The sequence below is a fragment of the Parasteatoda tepidariorum genome, chromosome 8 (assembly GCF_982258835.1).
Source record: "Parasteatoda tepidariorum strain Cologne lab strain chromosome 8, Ptep-v5.0, whole genome shotgun sequence".
NCBI classification, from domain to species: Eukaryota; Metazoa; Arthropoda; class Arachnida; order Araneae; family Theridiidae; genus Parasteatoda; species Parasteatoda tepidariorum.
In genome coordinates, this window is record NC_141762.1 from 31,400,740 (window position 1) to 31,422,008 (window position 21,269).

The following is a 21,269-nucleotide window of genomic DNA, read 5'->3' on the forward strand; positions in this document are numbered from 1 at the left end:
CATGTCAAAAGACTAAAAAAACTCGTCATATACACAACACCTTATGAATTTAAAGTTCCTAATGAATATTATAATCATATAAATATCAATTGATAAGACCTATGCCGTCATCAAATGGTTTTACTCTCTGTCTAACATGAATAGATCGCTTCTCTAGGTGTTCAGAAGTTATTCCAATAGTTGATACAAGACCAGAAAAAATTTCGAAAGCTTTATATAATGGCTAAATATCCAGGTACAGAGTGCCTAAAACAGTCACTACTGAGCGCCGCAGCCAGTTTTGAAGTGATTTATTTAACTCTCTAGCAATATTGTTTAGAATTCATGTAACACGTACAACAGCCTATCGTGCACAAGATAATAATGTAATAGAACGATGTCATTGTACTTTAAAGAGTCTGTGAAGAGTCTTAAAGAGTTGTTCCTTCAGAGTCTCTAAAAAGTTGAGTCAATGAACTGCCTATGCAGGGACAAATTAAAATGCTTAACTGCTGAAATGATTTATGGTGAAAATTTACAATAGTCAGGATAATTTTTCACAAAAATAAAAGCAAATTTCTGAAAATGATTTTGAAATCAAACTGAAGTAACATAAACAGCTATTGAGACCAATATCAACACCAAGCCAGCCTACTTTTGTATTTCAAGATTTAAAGACTTGTTCTCATGTATTTCTCAGAATGGATTCTGAGAAAATATCCTTAACAGCTCCATATTCTGGTTATCACAAAATTGTTCAGCGCAACGACAAAATATTCGTAATTCTGGTAAAATATAATCAAGTTAAAGTCAGCATTGATAGAGTAAAGCCAGCGTATGTCATAAAAGAGGATTCAAGAAATTCTGCCACAGAAGATCAAACTGACACTTCATTTGAAATTAGGATGCCTGAGCAAGCGTAAATGGAAAAAGATTTTATGCATTTCCAGAAACTCTCATTTACTGATCCTGTAGTTCCTGTAAAAACTAGATCTGGATCATATATACAGTTTCCATTTTAATACAAACATTATATAAAAAGAAATTTCGAGGATGAACTTGCGACACTTATTTCGAGATTATTAGTTTTAACGCATGAGAATTAAATGTAGAAATAAAGTTTTACTTCACTTAATAATATATAATAAAGCCGTTCGAAGTAGACTTGGTTGTTAATGTCTGTGTATCTTACATATATTACTCAATGAAATGTATATCATTTTCATTATCGTATTATCTTATTATTTAATTATCTCAGCATTTAAACAGTGCTACTAGCTGCTGTAAGAAGTAAGCATATATACCTGCTGGAATTGCTGTAAGTAGTAATCGACTTAATTATTTAAATGGCGACTGATTTATGAAAAAAAATCAATGCAAGGAGTAATTGCCTTCGTTCCAATGAATCTTAGTTGAGATTCAAAGTAAGCCAATTTATCTGTTAATTTGTTTTGGATTAACTGTACGTATTAAAAACATCTTTATGGCTTTTGGCAGTTCTATAAGTAGTAAGCACATAAGAAATATTACCTTAATCGTTAGATTGGAATGTTGTTGTAGTATTAAAATTATTAATCTTTTAGAATGCGTCAGATTTGATATAAAAATAGCGCACATTTCACTATTGGATTGTGTTGGATAATTAGATTCATTTAAATTATTAGATTTGTTCCTTTAGATTATTGCAAATTTAAGGCTAGACGTATATATATATTGCTATGTTAGAGTATGATTAAGTATGCTGTAAGAAATCCAGATTAAATTATAGTAAAAAGTACTGGCTCCCTGTAAAAATTCATTTTCATCAAATAAATTTATAATGTAATTTTTACAGTTTTATTTTTTCAGTTAGCGTGATTTCACAATAAATATTACTGTAAAAATTACTGTATATCAGATTTTTTGTTCCGTAAAGGTTTTTGGTAAAAATGGCTAAAAATTTGTTGATTCAATTTAAATGTTTACAGCACAGTAATGAATTAATTAAAATTTTTTAAAGAGTTGTAATTATATTTATTCGTTAAATTGCTAGATTTAAAATGAGAAGTAATCTTATTCATCCGGTAGATTTTTCAAAATCAAAGTTAAGTAGCATTCATATGCCACGGTAATTTATTAAAATAACTGGATACTTCTGCAATATCAGATTAATTCAAATTATTTTATGAATAAATGCTTATTTCGATATTTATTTTAATTCATATCAGCTAGGTACTATTTACAAAGACTCAGGAGTGCAGGAAATAAAATATCAAAATCTCAAGACAATGCTCAAAACTAAAGTAAAAGGTAGATAGAGATAGTAATGATCTTTTTTATTAAAATATATAACTTCAGAATAAATTTAAATTAAGCCAATATCTTGAGTTTTGCTATAGAATAAACATAACAATAATTATTTGGTAATCTATCTCGGTTTTGTATTCCTTAAATTAAGAAGGGATAGTAATGATAACTTTCCTAACATTTTGTGACACAGAAATACAATTTAAATAAACATTTGAGCTTCAAAAATGTATACAAAAACATTTCGTAAGAGAAATCTTCCGAACTCTAAATGCAAGAATTTGCATTGCCCTCATTTGTACATGAGCATAATCTATGCTTGTATATTACAATGTCAGCTTGATCCAATCGATAGGATCTAATTGGACAGGTTAGATCCAATTGATCGAATGAATTTTGATATCAAATTAACATATATAGGGTTCGGCAGTATGTATTTGTAGAGGACGCTGTGTGATTTGAGTTGAATGTATGGTGATGAAGGTGATATCAATCGTTAGTGGTAGATGTGCCATTTTCATTATTTGCAAATACATGGCGAGGTAAGCATCTTGTGTTTCTGCTGAGGAGTATTTTCAAAATAGTGGTTCAGAGATCACTATTCTAACCGTCTATCACAGTCGTTTGGGTCATGGGCACATAATTCTATTTTAAACAGAAAATATTCAAGTTTGTGTTATAAACTTCAGAGCAACAGATTTTGACCTGAAAAGAAAATAATCTGGTCTAAATTCTGAAATGGAGACAGCATTCTACCGGAAATGATAATGGCGGTTTATGCACAACTTCCGGAAAAGGGTTCATCAATGTGTCAGCAATAGAGGATGCCATTTATCGGATATGATTCTTTTAAGAAAAAGTAATGTAAAATGGCGCACTAATTGTTGCTAAATAAAAAAATTATTTTTCTGCATCATTCTTCCTTTAAAAAAGTCTGCGTTTTTTAGCTTTTTGCCGAGCCGTACACAATTAATTGAATATTTATAACAAACTAATAGCAAAGGTTTTATGAGATATTAAGAAGAATCCAAAAAAATTTGGAAGGAACCTGAATTTTCTCCAGTTCACATTAATATTAGTTGACATGAACAGTAAAAATGGCAAAATATGCCATTTATTAAATTTTTTTTAAACCTAAATTATGTTATGAATAAAAAAAATAAAGTGATGAAAACAAATGTTTTTATTTTATTAGTTATAACGCAAGTGGAGTAATGAAATGAAGCGTTTCAGAAAAAAAGGAGCTTTGCTTTATCAGATAGTCAAAGATGACAAAGATAAAACAGAATATAAAAGAATGAGTAAAAATATTCAACCAGCTCTAAAAGAAAGAAAGCATAATAGCCTTTCAAAACTAAAACAGCAAAAATCTTCTTCTTTAATTCTAAATTTGTAGTTTCTTTCTTCTCTCTCTCTCTCTCTATTATTTTTATCGGTTCCTTGTTTTTGATTCGATTCTGAACTTTTTTTCCCCTTCGTAGGTAGACATTTTCACTCATCTATTCTTTTAGAGTTCATTTTCCTCTCATTGACATTTTGTCTGATAACCTGATGAAGTGAAGCTCAGTTTTTCTGTGACGCGCAGTTGCATATTCATATGTATGATGCCTTTAAAAGCGTTATAAAATATTTTTTGTCAAATTTATTAAATAGAATTATGGTACCTCATTTCTGAAATCAAGTTTTTAAAGTATGCATCAACAATGTTATTATAAAAATAACTTTGTTCACATATGATATCATATAGTTACCATACCGTTCGAAAGAACAAAACAAAATGCTAAGTAGAAGTATTAAAATGTAAGAACTCATGAGCAAGAGATGAGATTTGAGATCATTATCCAGTCCTCACATTTACGTTTATTATAATATAGTTTGATTATTTTTAAATTACACTCCCACTTTTTGTTATCAAAATGAAATTATCAGATAAAAAATGGTAAAACGGGATTGCAATGATATTTTTGGAAATTAATAAGCTGATCTTGGAAGATTTCAATCACGTTTCCTTAGCTATTTCCGTTAAGGTTTTAATAGATTTTACATACACTAGATATTTATTAAGATATTAGAAGTTACATATTAGATTTTTTAGTCAATCAAATATTAATTTTTTACTTTTAGTGGGAAATTTTTAGTGTTTTTACAAAAAAATCTATAAATATATATTGAGTATTTATTACTGTATATAATAAAAACACTTAATATATATTAAATGTATAGCAAGTGTAACTATTGTGCATTCATAAAAATCTGTTAAAATATTTTTTCATTGTTCATATATTTTTCCCTTTAGAAAGGGAAAACAAAAATGTATACACTGAGTACTTTACAAAAATGCACACACTGAGTGCTTTATAAAAAGCTTTATGAAAAGCTTCATAAGAAGTGCAATTAAATATCTCTGGTTTGAAGTTTTAATTTTTATGAATACCTGATTAAAAAAATATATATCAGAATACTACATACGGGAATTTAAAAAGATTTTAACTTACACGTTGTTAAAAGCCTAAAAACTAGTTTTAAGATTATAGATGCGTTCTATTAGAATTTTTGTGAAAGAAGAAAAAATAAAGTCTAAACAAACAAATGCAAAATTAAACAATGAGGAAAAAATTAACCTTCAATAGAAACTCAGAAATAAATAGAGTAACTTAACAAAAACGATAGAAATCAAAGTTTATTATTTAAAACATTGCATTATTTTTAAGTAAATAAACTAGAACATAAAGTGTTTAAATGTAGTAATTTATTTTTTTTAAGAATCTAGTTTCTTATGAAAAGGATTTCCTTGTAAATATTTCTTTTAACTAAAAGCAGTTTTACTCGTTATTTAAGGAATATCATTATAAAGAATTTTGTTTATAAAAGAACTTTGTTTATAAAAGAATTTTAAAATTGTATTGCCATGAATATTTTAGGCAAAATAAATTTAAAAAAAATTAGAAAAAAGATTTTTATGGCAGCGTTAACACATTTTTACTAAATTTCTTAACTAGACTTGTTTTTCGTCATTAAAAACAAAACTCCTTTTCAAAAGAAAAAAAAAACACTTTTCTTTCCGAATTGAGTTCTTTTCATATTAAAAAGATTTTTTAAAATTATAATAAAGCAGCTCGACGAGACTGAAGATGCTTCAAATGCAATTTGCATAACTGTATTAGTTTAATGGAAATCAATGCATGTGCAAACTTTTTGGAAAGATAAAAAGATTTTGCTATGCACGCAAAATAAGACTAGGCACGTGATGCAAGTAATTCCTGTTTGCATTTTAAATTATTCGAACTTTAATTTTTTAAATCATAACTTCTTCTCTTCGTCTTTCAAAAGAATACGCATTGTTGTGTGTTTAGTAAATTTGTAGAGGTATTTTGCTTATACACTGGTGTGTAAAACTTATGCAACAAGTGCGTTTTTTGTCATAACTCTACAAGAAATCATCCGATTGACATGAAATTTGAATACGATGTATATTATTTTGTACTTAAGCGATGGTAAAAGAATAATGGCACAGAAATGAATATAAAGCTTAAAGTAGGGTGTGGAACAAAAAAAGGCTTTTTTTTGACATATAGTGGCTTTACACATGATTGCCTGAAGAAGCGTAAGTACAACTGGCAGATGTTCCCTATTATGGGATATGCCCTCCCCTTACTGTAATTGTTGCTTGGCATCGTCTCTCCATGCTAAGCACCAGATTATCCAGGAGTTCTTGGGGTAAATGTCTCCATTCCTCCTTTAACGCATCTTTCAGATGATGGGTGTTACCAGGAGGATACTGTCGTGTCGCAAGACGTCTCCCTAATGCATCCCACGCATGCTCTATGGGATTTAGATGTGGAGAGTAAGCTGGCCAATCCATTTGTGTGATATCTTCACTTTCCAGTAGCTCTTGAGCATTAGCAGTACGGTGTGGCCGGGCATTGTCATCCATAAAAATGAAGTCTGGTCCAATGGCTCCTCGGAACAGACGCACATGGGGTAGGATTACCTCATTGCAGTAGCGGTCTCCAGTTACAGAACCTTGGTCAAAGATCTGAAGCTCAGTCCGCCTGTTCAACATAATGCCACCCCAGACGACAACTCCAGGACCACCGTAACGATCTCTTTCCGCGATTTTATTGGGATGAAATCGAGCTCCAACCTCTCTCCAGATCAACTGACATTGAGAATCGCTTGTAGCACTAAAGCGACTCTCATCTGTGTGGAGTACGCGACTCCATTGATGAGGTGCCCAGATTTCGTGTTCTCTGCACCACTCTAAACGATGCCGCCGATGGCCAACTTTTAAAGGTATGCAGCGTTCAGGACGTCTAGCAAATAAGCCATCTTTGTGGAGGCGTCTGGCCACTATAAATCTTGATACTTGTCGTCCTGTGGCTGTGCACAGTTGCTGAGATATGGCGCTCGCTGACTGCAAACGGTTTCTTTTCTCATGGAAGACAATGTAACGGTCATCTCTTGGTGTTGTTTTCCTTGGACGGGGACCACCAACCTTCCGAACAGCTGTACTAGTAGTTTTAAAGGCATTACAGGCACGAGAAACAACACTTTTGTTGATCCCGATTTCTTCGGCGACAGTGGTCACACTACGCCCCTCCTCAAGCTTCCCAATCATTCTTCCTCGAGTAAAGTCATCTAAATGATTTCTTGAAGACATGTTTCACAAAACAAATCACTTGCACTTGCAGCGAATGTCTTTAACTACGGTGCTCTTCATCCTTTTATCACAGCTTTGACCTGCGCGCGCCGACCCACAAGGTGTACGTACACTTACATCACCTACGACGTTTTACTTCGAAAATTTGCATACAAATAATCTTTCTACTGAATTACGTGCATATTATACTGCAATTTCATGGCTATTTTATACTCTGTAGGGGAGCTGTGGCCGAAAAACCACTTGTTGCTTAAGTTTTGCACACCAATGTATATATATATATATAAATATATATATTCATAATATTGCATTTTTTAAACTATGTAAGCATGGATGCATGCATATATACATATATATAAAAGCCCTTAACGAATCTTTTGATATTAAATCTGTAAAATATTTTCGCTTCTTTACTTCCCAGGAAGTCCTCAATCATAATATAAGATTCCGTTCTTATAATAAAGATCTTGCAACTGATTATTATAAAAAAAAAAACTCCCATCGGGTGGTACGATAGTGTGACGTCAATGACGAGTACCTCTTAAGTTTTCCCACCTTATAGCATAATAATTATATAACTAAGGATCATGCACCATTTCTTTGTAAAAAATCTCTACTATAAGAGTGCTTGAGACTTGAGTGGATTTCCAAATCTTCGAAATGGACTGATAACTGTATAAATGAAGAATTCACGCGAGCTATGTAGAGCTAAATTTTCCCAAGCATCAAGCAGAACCATTTTTATTATTCGTTTTTATATGTCAACTAAAATGCAAAGTTCCAACTATATCAGCATTTTTCTTGAAGTAAAAGGTAGCAAATGTATATAAATTTAAACTTTAAGTTAGATAAAATATAGTTTTCCGAATAATTTATTAAAAATTTTTTGTTCTCACTATATTTTCTACTTTTGGCATGAATAGCCCTCCCCGTGGTGATTTTTTTAAATCTCTCCGAGCAAGTTTTTGAAATCTCACCAAACTAGGTTTCCGGTGGATATTTCGGGGTATTTTAATAAATAAATTGTTTAAGCAAATTTACTTGTTAATTGTTAAATATTTAAATAAATTATTTAATTGTTAATTGTTTAAATAAATTATTTAATTGTTAATTGTTTAAATAAATTATTTAATTGTTAGTTGTTTAAATAAATTTTTTATTTGTTAACTGTTTTGTTAATGTTTTTTTGAATAATTTTTTTTTTTTTAATAATCAAAAAAGCGATGTTTATCCCAGTAATAATCGCAAACTTGGCGAAATTTCAAAAAGTCGCCAAGAGTGGGCAATTCTAGGATTTTACCCTACTTTTTAATCAAAGTTTCAGATATGTATTTAAAATAGGAAATAACTAGATCGTATATAGATGAAACTATGGATATATGAAACAATGATATGAAAACAAATTTAAATGAGCAAAATCTCGCTTTAAACACTTTTATACTTACAAAATCATTGCAATGCAGACAATTTTTCTATCAATCTAACCAAACAAATTACAATTTTCAAAAAAAAAAATTAAAAAAAAAAATACTTCTTCAACTCATTTTGTTTAAAATAAAGTAGATTATTATTATTTAAAAAAATGATGAGGTCTCCCGGTGATTTCAAAGATGCTCCCACTTAAATTTGCATATCTATATTAGTGAAATGAAAATCAATGCTTAGGCAATCTATTTAAAGCGTTAGAAACTTACCATCGTGCACGCAAGTGAATTGCAAACACGTGAAGACATTCGTGTTTGCCTGGCTTATGTTTGTGTTTTATTTTAAATACATTTCTCTTTTGTTTGTTCTTTCGAAAAATAATATTTGTTTGACAAAAATGTCTTCTTTTGAGAAAAGCATTTTATGGTAATCAATTTTAAGTTTGAAAAAAAATATTTATTATGTATATAGTATAGATTGTTTAAGCCTTAAGATGCTTTATTTCAACGACTGTTTCGCTGATTTATTTCGATGATTTATTTAAGACGATTTATTTATTATTATTATTATTATTTATTTATTGTTTTTTGCGCTAGTCGAAAGTATCTTGTTAGCAAAAAATAATTAATCAGTCTGATGCTTTGTAATTTTGGTTTGAAATGTATATACTCTATATAGATACATAGAATTTTATAATTTTCGTAATTTTTTATTCAAATCGTTTATTTTTTTTTCTCTTAAAAACGTTTGTTCAAATATGTGACAATTTTGATTCTTTTATATAATTATATGTACAGTGCGCAAAAAAATAAGCAAGACACTCAGAATAACTTAGGATCTAATGATTGAATCTTCACGTTCTATTACTTATCTTAATCATTCGAGCAGGTGACCTCAAATATGCTAATTATTTATGTTAATTATAAATAACATAGCAGACGATATGTTACGTTACGAAATTAGACACAAAAACGTACACGTTTCAAAGACAAAAACATTTCATATTTGCTACACTGTTAAAAATTTCTCGGAAAAAATGGTTAAAAACAATTTATTGAATGATTATTTTACCATATTTAATCAAAATAGTCAGATCACCATAAATAAAATGGTAATCAAACTGTTAAGTTTGAGAAAAACTGTTTATTGACTGAGTTCACCTAATACGGTTAAACAACCAGAATCTTATCTCACCAATTAGAACCACCTAATGAAACTACCTAGTTCTATGCAGCGGCGTACATTTCACAGCCGAGCGGGCTTATCTGTCAATCTCATGACCGGCAGAACTGGAGTTCGAGTCCTAGTGGTGACACCACAATATTTCTTCAATTTCCTTCACCACATGGAAAATTTCCTGTATCCGGCACTCTCTAATTACCATTACCTTACGAAAAACCGAGCTCCTATGCCTAGTTAGATAATTTTTTTTTTTTTTACGTTTTTGAAAAATGCTAGTTGTAAATGGTTAGAAAGTCGCATAGTTTTATATTCATCGTTTTATAACCATAGTTTTGGTAAATGGTTTCAAAACCATAAAGGAAAAAAATGTTCTTTACAGTAAACTTTACGGTTAATCGGATGAACAGACAGCTGCCAGTTATTTTACCATAGTTTAGAATAAAAATTTTAACAGTGTACCAATTTACCATAAGTAATCAAATTCAGTTCAATGAACTCCAATTGTCTGCGCTGGACTAATGGCAATAATTTCCCCTACCAAATTAAGATTTTGGTGGATTAGAAATTAAACGTTAAAAAACTGAGAGAAAATAAAAATTCAGTAGAAATTGAATCAAGCAAATTTAACTATATAACGTCAATAGAAATTATACGTAACCGCGCGTTTCGCAATTTTAAATCTGTATGGAAACTTCTCGATATACAACTATTTTTTTTAAATAAAATTTCAAATTACAAAAAAACAAGGAGAAAAAATTGGATACGAGACGCATTCTTTTTAATTTGATTTTTCATTAATTGATATCTTTAAGATTTTATCGAATCCAATGTGAATTTTGAAAGTTTTAATAAATGACCATACGTTTTGTCTTCTATTACCGATGAAATTTCTTCGGAAATCTCCATTTTTTTTTAAATCTCGACTCTTGTTATAACTTTCAGTTAGTTTTTTCACAAATTAAAATACGTTATTTTTTTAAATCAACCGATTTCAAGATTGTTTGTGCAGCCCGGGTTCTTATTTAGCACATTGTTTATGGTGCTAATTAGTAGAATGTAATTGATTGAAGAAAATTTTATGACAATATCAAAATGCTTGTTTGCATTTTTCCTTTTCAAGTTTTCTTTTCTTTTATTAGCTGTCGAGCCGATTCTCAGTTTCATCTTTTAATGTTCTTCTCCCTAGCCTTGCATTTTGAATCCAACACGAGAACTCAGGGATCAACCATTGGGAAACAATTAGTCTTTGGGGTTTATTTTTCGATATAACTAACCCATATTTGGATTACATGGAGAGGAAAACACGAAAAACTAGCATGGTTACCCCGAATGCTAGGGGATACTAACACATTATCTGTCTACCACTGAGGATATTTTATGCCAGCACTGTAGTTGGTGCAAGCCGGAGCAAAATTTGTGCCAACCAGCCAACGCTGGTATTCGAACCTGGATCACCTCATTAAGAGGAAAACCCTCCTGAGGTACAGCGTATCTCCTCCTTAAGATGAAACTATTTATTTCCTTTCTTAGTAATATTATTTTGTTTATTTATTGAAGAATTATTATTTAAGAAATGTTTCCTAACAATTCATAATCTTAAAATCGTCATAACATTTTGCATATTTTCTCGTCAATGCATGAAAATCAAGCATTCTGTAGAACACCTAATCAGTGCATGGAATGTCAGACGTTTTAAGACAAAGTTCGAAATATTAGAATTCTTATATACTTTGTCTAATTGATGCTCAGAATGACACATATTTTAAGGCAATTTATAAAATAAAAGAACTATTATACATAGAATCTTTGTATAGAATTCTTGTTAATTCTTATGTATTTGTCACTTTATGAAATGCTTGTGTGTTTTTGTTTGTCATTTTATAAAACGTCTAGACAATATGTAAAATGTACGCCATTGCATAATTTTCTTGACAATTATAGTTATTTATAGAGCACTTAATTTCATTCAATGTGATTAGCCACTATACAAAAACAAAACACATACCAGCTCATCGTTGATATACCATCTAAGTGTAGCTGCAGGTTTTGATTTAGATGATGTGCAATTTACAAAAACAGTGTCTCCTATTCTATATTTTGGCACTCCTCCAGTTATCTTTGGTCCTTCTGTTGGGAGAACTGTAAATGCAATTTTTTTCTTAAATTATTTTGCTAAGTTTGTTTACTGAGAATAAAAAATTATATATAATGCATCACAATTTTTGAATAACGGGGTCCCAGTGCATTATATGGTTCAATCTTGAAAAAAAAAAATTTTACGTACTCTGTTCATGAGTTTTCTTATGTTAAATGTTTAAAAAGGGACGAATTCAAACATTATTCTGAGAGTATTAATGGTCATGTAAAATTGATTATTATGAATTATTAACCAACCAACAAACTTTGTGATAAAACATTTTATTGCTGTATTTTTATTAGTATAATCAACCTGATATTTTTTTATTCTTAGTCAAGACTAGCACACATTTTATTTAAGTAAAAAAAAAAACAAAACTAGTAGGTTTTCACCGAATGTAAGTCTATGTAATTTATCAAAATTTACAATTGTCAGTTTGTTCTTATATGGAAATAACAGCAGTTATTACATAAACAGTAATAATAAGTATACTAGTTGAAAATTATTAGGTCTTCAGTTATTTTGGTTTTTTTTTTATGATTTAGAGGGAAAAAAAAGGGGATAAAATAGCATTTCCGATTCCATTATGAAGAATGCAAATATCTGGCTAACATGGTGTTGAAAATGTAGCCGACAATTCCAAATGAATGATAAAATGAAGGATAAAAGAGAGGATGGAAATTTACCTAAGACTATGGCTTCACAAAACGCATTAAGCGGGCGAAATCAGCAAAAATCTCGAGCAGATCATATCGGAAAACGACTGCAAAAGATAACTTGGTAACTACTCATTGTTTTATTTAATAAATTATTCCAAGAGTTGCTAAAAATGGCATCTGCTAATTCCATAGACTGCGTGAAAACTATTAAAACATAGACGACGTAAAACCTTCTCGGGTGAATTCGAGGATATATGTTTTGCTTCTTGTGTTTGCCCAGGAGACAATAATCCGAGTTACAAGATCCACGCTTTTCTCAATATTTATCCCCGCAACGTGATTTTCTACTCCATTTTCTATGGTAAGTTTCCATGCTTTTGATGCTATTTATCACCCTTGTGAATTTAACTATCGGATTCAGGAAGCAATGCAGTCACTTCAAAAAACTACAGTCATTTGAAGAAATGCAGTCACTTCAAAAAGCGACAGTCATTTAAAGAAATGCAGTCACTTCAAAAAGCGACAGTCATTTGAAGAAATGCAGTCACTTCAAAAAGCGACTGTCACTTGGAACAATGCAGTCATTTCAAGAAGCGACAGTCATTTGAATCAATGCCGACATTAAAAAAGGGACAGTCAATTTAAGCCATTCAGCCACTTCAAAAAGTGGCAGTCATATGAAGCCATTCAGTCACTTCACAAAGCGAATGCTTATTGAAGCAATACAGTCACTTAAAAAAGACACTTTTTCCAACTGTGACATTTTTACGTCAAACGTTTCATTAATATTGTCTCCAAATTTGTACTTACACAAGAATTATAAATCTCCTGTAGTTGACTACAAGATGCATGAAGCATTTTACTACCTACATAATAGTTCGGTGCTTTTCATAAAAACAAACTGTTGAAAAAATTGAAAATGCTTCTTTTTACTATATTATCCCAAACTTCTCAATTTTAAAAAATGAGTTTTAGATTTTAAAAAAAACCCTTTGGAGCAAAGAATATAAAAAAATGGTTTAATTATCTGTCTACATAAAGCAATAATTACAATATTAATTTATAAAGAAATAGGGTTTGAAATCGTACCAAATACTGTCATTCTCTTCTCTGCAGCAACAGTTTGGAATTCTGGTGCTTCAGCTGAAACCTCGCAACGGTACATTCCACCACTGTTGAGATCAACATGTCGCAAATAAACAGATTGGCTTCCAGATTTGGATAGCTGAAACAGGCATAAGGTTCGAACTTCATAAATTATTTACTAAAATTTAAAAAAAAATATGATTAATACAACAGAGTATAAAAGTCTAAAAAATTTTAAATTGGAAATAATTTTTCATTGTTTGAGCTACAAAGTGCCGAAAAAAACGAACCACACTGAATGACTTTTGATCTTATGATCGGATGTTCATGTTCTGGGACTTATTCTCAATGGTTCGAGGGGGTGAACTCAAATATGCTAATTAATTAGTACAGCCTATATTTTAAGTTGCGAAATCGGACACAAAAACATACTTTCTCTGAATGAACATACCTTTTGGTCGACGGATACCAACCTATACGTATTTCTAACCCCCAAAATATAAGGGGAACCCCGAATCTGGAAAATTTGGTCCCAATAGTGTGATCAGGAGAACGGTACAAAGTCTGTACCCCTTAATGTTACTTTTACTTTTTGCGTATTTCGCCATACCTCGAGAATTTTTTAAGTGAATTGAAAAATTTTTGAACACAATTATTAAATTCGTTTAGCCAAAGATAATTTCATACAAGAAATAACTGTTAGCAAATATTTATTACCTTATATAATAATAGTCGAAAGCATTTTGAATTGTAAATTTTGCATTTTTTACGCCATGTCAAATTATGTAATTTTACATGACAATATGCAAAATTTAAACGAGATCGGTTGAATATTTCCCGAAAAATCGAATTTTAAATATACGACTTCTTTAATGAATTTTGCTTTACCTTGTTAGTACACCACATCTTACAATTATTAATATTACAAAGAGCTTTTTTTTTCTCTATTCTACCAATTTTAAAAAAGGCATTAATAATATTTAATTTATATTATAATAATTTTTTTTTTCAATTAATCCAAATACTGACCTTATATAAGTTAAAATTTAAACAGTTACTCAATACGAATTGAAATGTAGCATTTTAAAAGTCCTTTCAACACATTTTTACCGAAGTACGTTGATTTCACTTTATGTATGACCCGTTATTGCAAACTGCATTGCACATGCATTGTTCTTTAAATGAGCTTAGAAATAATACCTTATTAGAATTTTAGTCACTAAACTTAATTATAAGCATTTTGACATAGATTTTATCATTATTTTTTCAATTTTTAGAAAACGAAAAGTAAAGAAAATTCCCATGTTTTAATTAGTTTTTTTTTTCATTTATTTTGAAATTACGAGGATTATTCAAAAATATTCACGAAAACATTCTTAGCAAAAAACCTCAGTTATTCACATGAATATTGTCGATCCATCTAAAATATATTTCTGTAAGCTGAATGACAAGTAAAATGGAATTTTCTATTTTAAAAATAGAAATATAAAATCTTGAATAGCATAAAAAAATTTTATAATGCAACTCGAATGATAAAATCAAATGTATAAATTTAGAAATAAATTTCTAATTTCTGCATAGTTCAAGTTGTTTTATGCATTAGTGAAATTTTTAATGCTTTAAGTTGGTTCTTTAAAAATCATTTTTTTTAAATTAATTATTCTTTTTTTTAGTTTTGATAGGAATTAAATTACTGTTTTAACTGAGAGCGTATTATTTTTAAACTTATATACAAGAATAGTTTTTATTCAAAGTAATTACTATGTTCTTCAAAAACATATTATTTCAAAAAATATGTACTTAGATGAAGAAAAATGAAATATATTAACCAGATTCTATTTTTACAGTGTATGAAGAATCTTCATTTATTCCGCAAAAAGGAAATAATGCTTAAGAAAATATACAATCTAACAAAGTAAACATATTTGGCTTTTCTCCGGGGCATTTGATTTTTGCTTTATTATCCAAGAATGAAAATAAAGTTTGTTTGACAATATAGAACAAACTTTCTCTGGATGAATTGTTAAAGCTCCAAATCTTGAGAATAGAAGAATAGAAAGAAGTATTACTTTGTATAAAGCTAATTGTTATGGCAAAGATGAAAGTAAACTCATTTTTATTTCTCTGAGTAATTACAATATATAAAACTTAAATTTATTTAGCAGAAATAATATCTTATGTAAATATTTATAAGCATTTAATGGAAAACTATAAAAGTGCAGATTTTTTTTTATATTTTTGTTTATATTATGATTCATTTCGTAAGAAAAATATAGATTATTCTGTATGTTATGATGTATATGTTGTATATTGTAAGAAATTCCGGTTGTAAAAAATTCAATTCAATTATTGTAAGAAATTCAACTTACTATAAATAGATCCAGAAAACTGTGCGCATCATCCGTAATATCTATTTTACCGTAAATCAATTTTCACCGTTCAATTTTATACCTTAATTTCCCAGTGACATTTAATTAATTATAGTGATTCTGTCATTTAATTGTAAACTTTACCTTCAATTTACGGTATATCACATTTTTGTTCGGTTCAACTTCACCGTAAAAAGCATGTTTTACAGTAAAAAACACTAGTAGCTTATGTGCCTTTACTCTTTACCCTAATTTGATTCAGTTTTACATTTAATTTAATTACTACTTTGTCGAAAGTGCATGAGAATAGTGCAATCTAGTATTTTGCTTCGTAATACTGCATACATTATTACATACAATGATGCACATATACTTGGAAGCACGTTTGTTCTTAAAAGTATTGATATTTTATATTACCTAACATCTCACTCAGTGCTATTCTTCACTTTCTCGTGATCTTAAACTTTTCAAATTAATTTAATCATTTTAAAAACAGATTCTACGATACATTTCTTCATGTATGAATGTGTATGAATGTGAATACAGTAAATTTCACAATATTCTATATTATTCACAATATTCTTTTGACTATATTTTTCCCCAGTGTGGTTCATATCTATTCGATTACTATATCAAAGAGAATTAAAAACTCATAACCCTTTGAATTTTGATTCAGCATTTCTAACCAAAAAGCTTCGTGCTATACAAATCAAAAATATTTCAAAGAAAGATAGAAAGAGAATGCAAAAGCATGAAATTACATCACTTTGTTACAGAAGCTAATGAACACAATAAAAATATTTTTGGTTTCATCTCTATTTTTTTATCAATTCGGAGTGATTGAAATTTCATAACTTTGATCGATTTTCGATTTATTCCTCAAAATTTTATATCATCAGCCTTTTATTTCCGATTTTCAAAGAAACATAACTCAAAGTTGAGCTCAGGTGGTTCCATTCGAACAAATATCTTCTTAAAAGGAAGAAGCTCACTCTTCTGATAAAATAAACGAGCAAAGCGTAACTCATCTTGTCATAACGGAACTAAAAATCGTTCGAATAAGATGGTGACTCAACCATAAAGAAATACGGAATTAAAGAAAAAAGGTTTTTGTTAGCAATAAATGTATTTTCCACATTTTTGATTTCATTTATTGGCTTAGCTAAGAGTTATCACGATCAAGTCACATGGTTCGCAGCAATTATTTATGTTTACATCATTCCGTTTCTGCAATTATATTGTATTGTGAAGGGAAATCGGCTAATAACTGGAATTCAAATAGAACATGATGTAAAAGATGCTATACATTTTGTTCTTACTAGGGTTGAAATGAATTTTTATAAGATCAAAACTAGTAGTTCTTTTATCACTAGCTATCCCGATTTTTAGTCGATAGTTATCACAATTTTTTTTAAATCTCGAATTATCTAGAGTAATCACGATCAAGTCACTTGACTAGTAATAATTTATGTTTACATTATTCTGTTTCTGCGATGTATTTTGGAGTAAAATTGACTAATAATTGGAATTTAAATGGATGTAAATAATTTAAAAGATACTATACATTTTAATCACAATAATTTTAAAAGGACTTTTGTAATATCAAAATAGTTGTTATTTTGTTATAAATGCATTATATTTTGCGTTTCTGTTAGCAATATTGTGTCCTCTTTGAATTTTAGTTTTTGATTATTAACTCAGTTAAGAGATAGTTTAATTAAGTTACATAATTTTTAGCAACTAATTATACTCACATATTGTTTTATGATTATTATAATGGGTAGTAAAATTGACTTATTTTATTAAGAAAGAAAAACTATAACTAGCACACATTATACTCTGTAGTGTCACAACTAAAAGAAAATAAGACGTGAGTTCAAAATAATTATTTTAAACATAATACTCAAATTCTTAAAAGGAAAATAAAACTAACTATCACTTTGAAAAAATCAGAAGAGAGAAAAAAAAACTACATCGGAGATCTTGCTTAACTCGATCAATCATAACTCGAGACAATTTTTAATAAATTCTGCTCTGATCTCAGTTTTGTTAAAATATGCTCGTTACGTTACAACATGTAAATTAACTTTATTTTTACTGTCCTAATGTAATTTATTTATAAACTAAACTTTTCTATTAATTTAACAATTTAAAAGAAAAGAACAACTTTATTGCAATTCAAAAGAAATTGTCATTGTCGTTGCAACACAGATCCCATTGCTTGGGTAGGTTTTTGCCTTTTCTGTAGAAAGATTGTGGTTGATTCTAATTGCAGAACGGCCTTTATCACTTAATCACACGAATGGAACTGTGTGTCCTGTAATGCTCTTTTATATGGCTCAAAGTTGCGAAAATTACAGTGTGACAAATCTGGACTGCAAGGTGGGTATTCCAACACTTCCCAAAAGATATCTTCATCTGGGTGTTATAGGAGACGTGAGGATATCCATTGCATGGATACGCATCACTTTTTGAATGTGAAGACCGTGGCATTTATTTTTGATTGCTTTCCGTAGTTTCATGAGAGTACAGCAGTATTGCGTGGAATTTATAGTGCTCGCTGGAGGTAGGAAATCAATCGTTGTTCCGATCTGGGTATATTCATGTATAGCACAATGTATCAATATATAGTTTACACTCGATCAGTTTAATCTACGACTAACACTTTTCACTGTTAACTTCCAATTGAAGCGCACACTTACTACTACCCTTTATGTACCTGTTGAACGCTCCTGTATCTGCAGTCATTCCGACCCAATCTCACGTGTCCACTTTTTATTTGGGCATTATATGTCCTGATTTAAATATATTTTACACCAATATGATATACTGTGACATTACACATACGGCCAGAAATATGGAATGTCATATAGTGACCTACGGAACATAACTGATATGACGAATACGTAAAATGTATATAAAAAAATAACTTGTAGGTAACACATAAGCATTAAAAATTAACTAAGTAAAATTGTATGCGTGCTATAAGCAGTTGACTCGGAAACGTCCTTAATTGGTTTCCCTCGTTCCAGATACTTGCAAATGGGAAACAGTGACAATGCATTCTGTCAACTCCAAAAGCAAAGTATTAATTTCAATTGCAATACAGTTTCCAATTGTTTAAAGGGAAGAAAAAACAAAAAGTAAGCGAAAACTAGTTTTGAAGCATACATGATATGGTATTTCATAATTTCAAATAAAATTGTTTAATAAAAAGTTCATAAAAAGAATATTCGTTTTTTTTTACAGAAGAATAAGAACTGAAAGCAAAATAAGAATGTATGGAAACAATATTTAATGTGAAATTTGGAAAGTTGAAAAAAGTTAAACTCAAAAAAGAAAACTAAATAAATAAATATTTTAAAATTAAATAAGTGAATGTCATAATAGTTATCTTTATATTTGACCCTGAAGCCTAGGAAAAGCCAAGATTTTCTGATAAAAAATTCTTCAGGACGACCAATTTCTACAAGTTCTCCACTAACGAACAACTACCTTCCACATTTTGAAATATTATTCAACGGAATCTAACTATCGCAACTTTTCCCTTTTTTTGCCTTTTAATTTTTTCAGTCTAGAAAAAAAATAAAAAAATTTTCATCAAATTTTTATATTTATTACATATATAGCAATAGGAGAAACACGTTTTAATCTTTAAATCTTATTAATTATTTTAAAGAAAGCCATAATTTTTGAGTTAATACACCTTTATAAATTTTTGATATTTATGCTAAGTAAGTCTTTAATTAGATTATCAAACATTTTAAATTAAGAATACATAACTTGTAATAAAAAGATTTTAGTATTTAGTTAAAAAGTAATAAATATATTTATAAGTATTTTTTTATTTCTGTTGGACAAATATTTCAATTAGTACCATATGTTGAACTTTATGCCAATTACTCTTACTCAAGATCGTACAAATACTTTTATATCCAACTCATTTATACAACATGGATGCTATATATACACATGTTAATATACATCATTATGTGTGTATTAACATAGTCATATATAACAAATATATGCATATTTGTTTGAAAAAATAATACGCGCCATCTTCGAACCATCAATACTCTTTGGCACAATATGCTTATTATGTTTAAGAAGGGCAAAGCAAATTTACGTATTTTTCAAGAATAAATAAATTTAAGAAAATGACTTAGGTAAATCATAATCGTAATTTAAATATTTATTTATTGAATAAAAAGCTCATAAGACTTTAACATAAATAATGATTATTTTTCAAGCTAATGGAAAGAAAACAATTTGAAGTGAAAATGCTTCACATCAAGTATGATAGAAGAATATTTTAAATTTTTTACAGCTGTATAGTTAAGAATGATTAGATTTAAGAAAAAAAAATATTAAAGCTAACAATATTTTTTCCAAAATTCAGTATACGAAATATATTTTATTTAAAAAAGGTATTGCAATAAATTGAAATACATTAACACCTAATTTTATAGAAGGTAATATTTAAAAAATTAAATATTAAAAAATTAAAAAAATTTAATTTTAATTAATATTTTTTTTTACTTCAAAGGCATTAAAATCCTTTATTTACAAACATTTCAAAAATTACAAATTTCAAAATTTAAGGTCAACTACAACAAATATTACACAAAACACCTACTTTAATCCCGGCTTATTTAAACAGAAATAACTAATATATGCATATTCTTATGCACAATAACACGCAATCTCTTCCAAAATAACAACCAACAATAAATAATTTCCATTCAAAAATCTTTGACATATGCTCAATTTTTATAAGGAGAACAAAGTGCATTCTTGGCTTTTCTTCGGGAATGAATAAAATTAAGATAATGACTTAGGTAAATCATGTCCTGAATCTGCATTAAAATTAGATTGAAAATAAGGGAGAAATTCAAAATCAACAACGGCACTCAAGTCCCAGGGTCTTTTGTTTCGTAGGGTGAATGATATTTATTCACAATCCTCATTTACATAACCATTGTGAAAATACGATGAACGTGGTGTCGGCTATGCGTCTAAAGTTATGAGAGAAGGAGATTAAAACTTTCCTTATAATAAATTATTATCTACCTTAACTTCAGAAATTTAAATTTTAATTACGTTTATGTATTCAGACTATTATTAAACTCCATGAATATTAAAGATTGTTTTAATTGAAATGTATTAGTTGCTGTATTATCTTACGTAGAAAATGAATTTAGATGCTTTAAATATTATTGTTTATGCATTCTGATTGTTATATGTTATTTTTAAATTCTTATGATTTTGCAGTGAGAAAAAATATTGTGGTCAAAACTATCGAAATCTGGTAAAATTTGCCTGTTTTTTGGGTCTATGGGAACACCAAAAAGTACAGTAATTTATACCAAAATGCTTTTTGAAGGATTTTTGTAAAATTAACAATAAAAATAGGGTTTTATATTTGCAATAAAATTTTGTATTTTTATCGTAATACATTAGAGTACCAAATAAAAACCAAGTATTTG

The 21,269-nt window shown here is 29.1% G+C and overlaps 1 protein-coding gene across 1 annotated transcript in view; it reads right to left on the minus strand.

The window, feature by feature from the left end:
* LOC107440160 (uncharacterized) overlaps positions 1 to 21,269 on the minus strand; it is a 137,565-nt gene that overhangs the window by 21,344 nt on the left and 94,952 nt on the right. Inside the window, exons 3-4 of the mRNA XM_016053000.4 lie at positions 13,418 to 13,553; positions 11,538 to 11,671 (exon numbers count right to left, since the gene is read on the minus strand). Of these exons, the coding sequence (XP_015908486.1) occupies positions 11,538 to 11,671; positions 13,418 to 13,553 (270 nt within the window). The remainder of the gene's footprint in view (positions 1 to 11,537; positions 11,672 to 13,417; positions 13,554 to 21,269) is intronic.